At 55.8% G+C, this 9050-nt stretch overlaps 2 protein-coding genes across 2 annotated transcripts in view; one reads left to right on the forward strand and one right to left on the reverse strand.

Moving 5' to 3' along the window:
• The window catches only part of NCAPD3 (non-SMC condensin II complex subunit D3), a 57751-nt gene extending 54291 nt beyond the window's left edge, over positions 1-3460 (forward strand). The window contains 3 exon segments of the mRNA XM_007450404.1: positions 325-402; positions 3074-3263; positions 3355-3460. Coding sequence (XP_007450466.1) covers positions 325-402; positions 3074-3263; positions 3355-3460 — 374 coding nt within the window.
• Positions 3461-6994: 3534 nt separating this feature from the next.
• Positions 6995-9050, reverse strand: part of JAM3 (junctional adhesion molecule 3) — a 52636-nt gene continuing 50580 nt past the window's right edge. Inside the window, exons 8-11 of the mRNA XM_007450405.1 lie at positions 8482-8581; positions 7438-7567; positions 7303-7357; positions 6995-7030 (exon numbers count right to left, since the gene is read on the reverse strand). Of these exons, the coding sequence (XP_007450467.1) occupies positions 6995-7030; positions 7303-7357; positions 7438-7567; positions 8482-8581 (321 nt within the window). The remainder of the gene's footprint in view (positions 7031-7302; positions 7358-7437; positions 7568-8481; positions 8582-9050) is intronic.

The following is a 9050-nucleotide window of genomic DNA, read 5'->3' on the forward strand; positions in this document are numbered from 1 at the left end:
CCCAGACCCGGGGCACGAATCCGTGTCCCCTGCACCGGCAGGCGGACTCTCAACCACTGTGCCACCAGGGAAGCCCTCTGCTGAGCTTTATAGACCCAAATTTTTCATTTTCATTTCCACTTGTTTGAATCCCAGTGAGAAAAGGCCATTGTTTCTCATGTTGGTCATTTATTTGTATCTTTCTGAATTACCTCTTTAAAAGAATACTTTATTTGGGACAATAAGTGTGTTGTGTAGTTTGCAAGTGTTTTTTCTCATTGGAATGTTTTGTCTCTGGGGCTGTTTGGGTTTTCGGAGAGGTAACGCTCTCCCATTTCATCCCAGTGTCCTCGCAGGGCTTGGAGCAGGAGTCCAGCGGAGCTCTTGACCTCATAACTAAACGGGCGATCAGCACCCCTGACCGTAAGTGGTTCGCGGGGGCGAGCCGTTCTCCTGACTCTGCGGCAGGTATCGCGTGTGCGGGGGTCGCAGCAGAGCTGCTTCAGCCACGTCGCGGGGCATCAGGTCAGACTGGGGTCAGCTGACCGCCGACGTCTTCCAGGTGCTTTTACACCTGGTGACTCCTCGGGTGGCCAACGCCTCAGGTGGCCAACACCTCAGGCCACCCGCTTCAGGGGCCAGGCGGCACCGCGCGTCACTGCAGGCTGCCCGAGCGGGCTGAGGCCTCCCCTGCTGGCCGTGAGGAGAGCCTGTGTCTTCTCTCTCCCACTGGGAGGTTTTTCTAATGTTCCGTGCTTTCCTTCTATTTAAAAATAGAGGTGAGTTAGAAGTGTGTTTATTCCTATCACTCGTTTTATATAGCTTATTATCTCAAAACCCATAAAAACCATTGAGAAAATTACTGCAGTATGAAGAAACTCTGCCTGTCCAGAGTCTGTAGTATGTTTGCAAGGCCCCGCCTGGTGTGGCCCATGGGCCTCTGCCCATCTCCAGCCACCTGCCCCTGGCTCTGCACCCCAGGGTGGGCAGTCCTCCCAAGGGTGCAGGAGCCCCGCTCTCCTGGCATCCGCGTCCTGGGGCCCCTCCCCCAGCCATCACCCCTTCACTTCCAGAAGAAGCCCCGTTTGACCCTCAGAGTGGATGAGGTGCCCCTGGCACCACACTTGCAAGTCCTTCACCGTCCGTCTGGCTTTGGTTTGTAACTGTTTGCTCTCCACCATGTCTGGGGGCGCTGTCCGGGCCTGGACGGCGAGGGCTGCGAGCCAGCGGGACGAGAGGTCAGGTGGTGGCCGAGCTGGGCAAGGACTTGGGTGCTTCTCTCCGGCCCCACTGCTCTCTCGGCACTGGTCCTAGGCGTTGTTACAGGAGGAGCGGAACACACCATTCCCTGTGGTGTCGAGGCCTCAGGGGCATTGGGCCATCGGGCAGTCGTGCTCCGTCAGTGGGCACTTACTGGGCACCTGCTGTGTTCTTGCGCCTTGCCTGGTGGTTCTGTTACCTGTGAGCTCTTAGAATACTTAACGGGTTAGAGATGATTTTCATCCAAGTCGTCCTTTGAAGGGAGATTAATGGATGAACAGAACTCCTTCCCCACCCCTCCCCAGATGATGCCTGAATCGTGACAGCTTTTGTCATGAAGAGCAGGGGTAATTTGGGTCTAATGTTACATATGTAAAAAGTCACCCTTTTTCAAGTAGAAGATTGCGGTGTATGCTCTGTGCTCCTGTCCTGGCGGTTTGGTGCCAGATGCTGTGGGAGGGAGTGCATTTCCCGTCCTCTGCTTGTGCCCCGGTCCCTGCTCTGTCCTGGCCGCACGTGCCCCTCACAGGAGGCCCGGCTGCTGCCGCTCGGATTTGCACCGGAAGTGAGACTAACTCTCGAGTCTCCTGAGTGTAGAGTTCCTGGGGCTCTCTCCTCACACTCAACCGGAGAGAGATGCTGGAAGGTTTCCTCCTAGCTCTCCCTCCTCTCAGAACTACCAGATCACTTAAGAAGCCCACGTTCTGCCTTCTCTGGTTTATGTAGTGGTTCTGTCACCACTCCTCAGGTGGGGTGACCATGGGGAAGTGGTCTCAGCTGCACTCGGTGTGGACATGGCATTTCTGCCGAGTGGAAATGAGGGATTTTCAGAGCCAGATTTTAACTGAAAATGGGGGGAGGCCGGGGGTAGCAAGCCCTCTTAGACTGTAAGTCAGTGGCGAAGGTGCTGCTGCCTGGACGCGCCAGGCTGTGCGGGGAGGGGGCTTGGAGCCCCCGGGGGCCCAGGGTCTGGACAGGAGCGGTGGAAACATACCCTGCTGCTGCCTGTTAAGGGCGCACAAGAGGCTCCTGGGCCCACGGCACCATGGATGCACTGACGCTAGCCAGCCACGGCGCAGGGGATGCCCAGAGCCTGGCCATCCTGGCGCGTGCGGTGACAGCGTGCCTACCAGGTACGGGGTGGGGGCGTCTCAGGGGCAGTGGGGGCCGGGCCAACTGAGCATGGAGCCACCGGGGTGCACACGCGGATCTGGGCAGATTTGCCTCTGGGGATGGCGGGACCCAGGTAGTAAATGACAGTCGTGGTTCAGTGTTTTCAGCACTTACCTTGGACTGAGTACTGTGTTAAGGACTTAACACAAGTGATCTCATTCAAACCTGGCAGTTCTTCTCAGGGAGGTGCATGTGTTTCCCCTTTAGAGATTAAGAAACTCAAGGTTCCCAGAGTAGCTCACACAACCGGTGGGACGCAGAGCCCAAGTCTGACCTAGGTGGGAGGGGAGGTGGCAGGCGAGGGGACATCCGGGGTAGCAGCAGGGCTGCAGTGACCAGAGGGAGGGAGGGAGCAGGGCAGCATATTCAGGGGACTCTGGAGCAGTGACAGGAAGAGCAGGGGGCTCTGCAGGGGGCTCTGAGCTGCGGGTGGGGCCTCAGGCACGACAAGTGGCCGGCGAGAAGCCAAGGCTGTGCGCGCCGGTGCTCAGAGGGCGGTCAGGCCAGCGGTCTGGTCCTGCAGGGTGGCCCGATGACGGAGGCCGGGCTTGGGCACCGCGTGGGCCTGGGTGGACCCGTAGCAAGACCCGCATCTGACCTTGCTCAGTTTCTCTCCCTGAAGGCCTTCGCTAACCCTCCACTGACTCTCCCCTCCACCCAGGGACCATCCAGAATGTCACGTTTGGAGCGGGACTCAGCTACATCAGCTCACCCCGGACACCCTTTCCCGTCAGAGGCCACTCCCCCCCGGCCAGGTCCACGAGCCGTGCCGGCACCCCAGGAAGTCTGGGGGTGTCGGAGGCCCCGGGCCAGGGGGACAACGTTCTTTGTCTGTCGCTGCCTGACATGCCGTAAGTTCCCCGGCCCCCGCCCAGAGGTGTTCCCGTTGGGGCGGGGGGTGGGGGGCTGTCCCACTCCAGGTGACACGCCTGTTCCCCCCAGGCCCCCGCAGCCCCCGCAGTGGAACGTGACATCTCCCGCCAGAGGAAAGGACAGCGCAGCCCCCAGGAGGTCACGCCGCAAGGCCCCGCTGAAAACAGCCAACTGACCACTGTGCCCCTGGACCCAGACGCTTCCACTGTGAGCAAAGGGCTCGCCTGTGAGTCCAGCGCCGCCCAGCTTTTCACCTGTGTGGTTGGTCAACCTTTTCAGTTTCTCCTTATGAAATACCTGGTTAAAAAGTGTAAAATACTAGAGAAATGCCTTAAGCATTTAATACTGTAACTTTACTCCAGACGGAAGGAGGCTGCCAGAGGGCGGCTTCCCACTCTGCTTCTCCAGGGACCCTGGCTGGACTGGAGGGCCTGCTCTTGCAGAAAGGCCTCCTTCCCTGGCTTCTCCCCACCGTGGTTTGTGACCCCTCTTTTCCCGACTTCAGCCAACCTGTGTCATGTGCTAATTGTGTGCAATAAACCGAGAGATTTGTGAATTTAAAAAAAAGCTTTGAAAATGTCCAGTCCCTTCTCATAAGCGCTGTTCTGGTCCTTAAAGAACAGTCCTTGAGCTTTCCCTTCTATAGTCAAGCTTCTGTTAGCTGGTTTCAGTTCCTTATACTAAGTACATCGTTTCCCGTATCTGATGTCAAAATCTTGATTGTAATATTTTTTCTATTCTTATTTATAAATTGCAGACTTTTAAAGCTTTTTCAAATGAATAAAAGTATGAGTACAGCCTTCTATTATTTTTAGCGCAGGGCTTTAATTGGTAGTCACTTAATTGACATAAAGTGTTTAAGAACCCAAATCTTCCCCATCGGGGAAAAAAGGACTCAATCTGTCTTTCCAGGTCCTCTGCCCCTGCCTCTTTCTCCTCACAGCAGACATCTTAGCATAGACTACAAGTCTCTGCTTAAGAAAACCCTCTGTGTTCCTTACCCGGAGCAACAGCAGTGCCGATGACATGTGCGTAGTCCGCTAAGGGCTGTTCCCGCAGGAGAGTGGCCTTAGGTTCCTCTGTTGGCGCCATCAGGTAACCTTAAAACACTTGTATGTGCGTGTTTTGTCCAAGAATGACCAGAAAGAAATTTGGTTGGTTCACATCTTAATCCCAGTTCTACAGAAGTAAAAGCACAGGGTTGCTGTTTGCGTGTCCTGCACGTGACGGGGTGGTTGGATGAGAGGGTGGATGTCGTCATGACCCCCCAGCTCCCGTGTGTGTTGACACGCTTGCACGGAGTCAGTCACAGGGCTGCCCCTAAGCGAACACCCTCACCTCCGTCCAGCACTTCAAACCTAGGGCCATGCCTGACACGACACAGGAAGGAGAGAAATGAAGAGACCGAGCTGCTTTTTTTTTTTTTTTAGAAGCTTTTATAAATGAGGTTTAAGAAATACCAACTCACAGGTATGTTAGTAGCACAGGTCTGTGGCACTGTGTACAGCTGCAGCCACACAAAGGCCCCAGCAGCCCATGTGGCCTCGCGTCTCCAGCAACGTTTACATCTTAAAATCACTCGATGCTCCTTTTCTGTCTGCGTTTTTACAGTGACGGGCAGCAACCTCCAAGACCCCACACTCACTCCTCTCTCCTCCGTCAGAGCCAGGTCACATGGCACCGGGGCGGAGGTTTTAGGGTACAAGAAGACTACCCCATCACTATGACAACTGAGGAGGAGGCTGGAGCTGCCCCCACAGGCGGAAGGGCCCTACTACCCTTCTCCACCCAGAGGAGCTGAGGGTGAAGGGACAGTCTTAGGTCTGTCTGCGCTCTCAAGACACAGATGGAAGTAGTCAGGCGCCCCAGCATGACAAGGTGCTGCCCTCTGCTGCTGCCAATACCCCACGACAGAGCGTTCACACGACTCAGAAAAGAAAGGACAACGGAAGTCTCCAGTATTCAAGTAAGACACTGAAAGTTTCATCCCAGGATGACTGTGTTCTTCTACGTAAACCCCATCCTGTAACACAGAGTCGGAGGCATCCTTCTGAGAAGCTCCTTGCTCCCAAGGACTTCACGCTGAGTTAACACAGCAGCGTGTCTGAGGCTAAGAACAAAGGGTGCTGTTCCTGACGCCCCCACAAAGCAGGCAGCATGTGGGGCACGATCAGGAAGTTGCCTTTGACTCGGGCACACACTTTGCCCATCGTCAGTCGGACCGTCGCCGGCCGCCCTTCCTGCTGTTCTTCAGAGGCTGGCCTCGCGGCCCTGCAGAACAGCTTCCCGTGCGGCGAGACAGAACCTGCGCTGTCTTTATGGCAAAGAGGGACAGTGGGGTTCATTGTCTTTAAAAAAATATAAATGTAGTTAACAGATTTGATCTCAAAACTGCCTTTGGCCCTGGACCGTCGTATGAACTACACAAGTAAGTAAAATGAATTTAAAAGCCAGACAGCAGGGCTGCTGTTTCCTGAGCCATCTTCAGCCAAAAACCTCTGTCCCAGGGAAGCCAGGCTGGGGTGCCACACCGAGGACCCCGCCCTTGCCGCCGTCCTGGGTTGACCCACATGGTACGTGAATGGCACCCTTAGGTAGGGCTGAGCCATGCACGGCCAGCGTTGGGGGCATCGGACAAGGCTGGGCGGGCTGGCCTGGCGTCAGGAGCCAACGCTCCTCCGAGCAGGTGTGCGGCCCGACCCTGGGCACCAACCAGCACGGTCTGCACACTGCGTCTGTGGGTCTGGGGCAGAGGTGGTCTGAGTAGCCCAAGGAAGAGGCAGCTTGAAGCCAACCCGAGAGCCCCTCATGTCTCTTGTGGAGAGACGCAAACAGACCAAGACAGTACTCAACTGGAATTTTCTTAAAGGTTTCCTAAGCACAAGGAACACTCAGTGGTGTTTCCAATTGAACAGGAGCAGCTTGGGCTCCTGCCTTAAGTTGAACGTTTAAAAAAAGAGGTTATTTAACACTGTATGACAACTTATTTACAGTTTAAATAGAAATTTTCAATAATCAAAATACATCTTTAGCAAAAATTTAGAATGTAAAATTTTATAAAATACCCATAGAAAAGCAGAACATAGTATCAGTACCATTTCAGATTTAGCATAAGATGAAGGTCTTCCTTCAACACTGGGACCCTCCATGGATGAGCAGGGTTCCTACAGGTAAGAAGATTGCCTCCTTCTAACAAGCAATTTACCTTCCTGATTTGGACTGTTATAAAATGCTGACCCAAAAAGATTCCCCAAGATGGACACTAGGACAGTGACAGCAAAGCCTCAGGATGAAGTGGCCTGACCACTTGGCCCCTGGCTCACGGGCCACCGTGAAGCCAGGTCACTGCAGCTGAGGCTCATGCCTTGACGCCCTCTGCCAGCCCCTTGGATACCGATGCCGGCACCACCTGCCCCGGAGCAGATCACCGCGCCTCCCGGGCCCTTGGCGCCCGCCCTGAGGCCACCCAGACCCCGATGGGGTCGGCCTCGAGAACCTGGTCACTTTTTGGCCTTGTGACTGTGCCCATCTTGAGGAAAACTTTTATTCGTGTGGCTTGTTAAAAAGTAAGAAAGGAGTAGCGGTCAACTTTGGCCAAAACAAAAAGCTTTCGTGCGCGTGTCCAGCCCTGTCTGGCTCCCCTCGCAGGGCTGCTCCCAGCAGTGTCCCCCGTGGAGGTATCCACGTGTGCGTGCGGCCGTGCTGCCGTCTAGATCACGAACGAGGACTTGTGTCTGAAGTCGCCCTGCAAGGCCAACGCCGGGTTAGAGGGCAGCCCGCGGCCACGCAGGGCCCAGCGTGCGGTGGGAAGGGAGCCTGACACCGCTTCCCCACGGCGTGCTCTGAGGAGAGGCCGCGAGGCCTGTGGACTGAGTGCCCCGCGAGCGCACAGCCAGGGGAAGGGCTGAGGGCTCGCACTTGGGACGTGACTTAGAAATCTCTTCTACGGACGTGCTTGGTTCTCAGGGGAATGTCATCTTCCCTGCTCGGGACACTGCAGCCTCTAGGCTGCCTTACCTCCTCGTCCGTCCTGATGTAGTTAACTCCATCCGGCTTCCCTGGGTTCTTGTAGCTGAAACAGGGGGAGCCGAGTGACCACCGGTGGGCCACAGAAATGCCCACTGGAGCTTTGTGCATGTAGGACAGGCTCACCTTTCCCCGTTCTGCTTATTGTTGATGAAGCAGCCACGCCTGTAGGCACAGCAGATGCCCACGGTGATCAGGGCCAGTACCGTCAGGACGACCAGGACTCCCCCAACAATCCCGCCGATGTTGAGGTCATCTGGAGAAGAGAAGGGGTCAGAAGACGCGGCCTGCCGCCCCTGCCCCTGCCGGCCCGGAGCACCTCCGCCCACAGGCCATGACACCCACCCGCTGCGCCAAAGCCGCGTGGCATTGCCTGCGGGGCATAACAATCATCTGGGGACATTATTACTGGACGACATGGTTACACTACAAAGACAGCTAGGAGCCAGAGTCCTAAGGAAGAAAACAATTCCGAAATTTCTAGGGCTGCCCTTTGCTGCGGATTGTTTTTAAAGGGGCAGATACGAGGTGCAAACGTGGCCTCGCGGCCACGACCCTCAGTTGCATTCTCTCGTTTCAGTATGGGGCCCTAAAAATGCAACAGAAACTACACGGGGTGTAGCAACCAAAGCCATCTAACTTGGAAGCTGCTGAAATTCTCCCTCGTCTAGTACAGTGTTCTTGAATGTGAGTGCACTGTTATTTAAAAATAAGTCCATTTGAATCTTCCTCCTGCCGAGAGCAGCTTCCCAAATCTGACAGCAGCCAGAAGAGGACTCCACAGGTGAGGGTGGGCCCTGAAATCTAACCCCATCCTGCCCTCAACCCCCACTTAGAGCCAACACCCCCAGAGAAAGAAGCACCCAAACAGGGTAGAATTACCGGGGCTAAACCCTGGGTTTCAGCTTACTGCAAAACGGTTAAACTTGATACATTTCTGGAGAACCTTGTATCTCGATAATTCTATCAGTTACCAAAGAAGTGGAGTTCATGGAACGTCGTTAAGAGTTACATGATGAGGAGAGGACCTGCGTCAGTCCTTCAGCTGCTCCTTGGTGCGCCCTCGCCTCCTCCCACTGGACCCGGGGGGGGCCCGTGTGCCCGCGCAGGGCGGTCACAGCTGAGGGGCACCCGCCGGCCTGCAGGGCAAGGCTTGGCAGAGACACTCACACACTTCCATGTCCTGCTCCTCACAGCGGGCCGAGCCCGCATCATTGGACGCGATGCAGTAGTACTGGCCCGAGTCCTCCTTGTGGATGGCACTGAACACCTGTTTGGGGACTGGGAGTGAACGGGGACCCGACAACAGGGCTCGGTGCACAGTGAGCCCCCTCCGTGCCAGGGGCACCAGAGCCGGCGGCAGCCGGGCTTCACGTGCCCGTGACTCCAACCCGCTGCCTCCTCGCTCCCCACCACAGGGTCGTCCACGAACATGTGTGTGTCTCTAGAAGGACTTTTTAAAAGTCGTGCCCACGACACCACGACCGTGCTGAACGCAGCCAGCAGTTCCTCAACATCAGACGTGCAGCCAGGGAGCAAGTCCCAGCTGCCTCCCGACTCTGCCCCGAGGACAGCACCAGCCAGGCCACCTACGCCCTCCTCAGTCACTGTCCCCCTTTGGCTCTGCCCCCTTTCCTTGGTCCCCTCACAACTTTTCTGTCTATAAAGGGAGGTCAGGGTCCCCGACGTGCGGGGTTCAAAGCTGCTGTCTCGTAAAGTTTACTGTCTCTTAATAACCG

Source organism: Lipotes vexillifer, unplaced genomic scaffold (assembly GCF_000442215.2).
Source record: "Lipotes vexillifer unplaced genomic scaffold, Lipotes_vexillifer_v1.1 scaffold322, whole genome shotgun sequence".
In the NCBI taxonomy this organism is placed as follows: domain Eukaryota; kingdom Metazoa; phylum Chordata; class Mammalia; order Artiodactyla; family Lipotidae; genus Lipotes; species Lipotes vexillifer.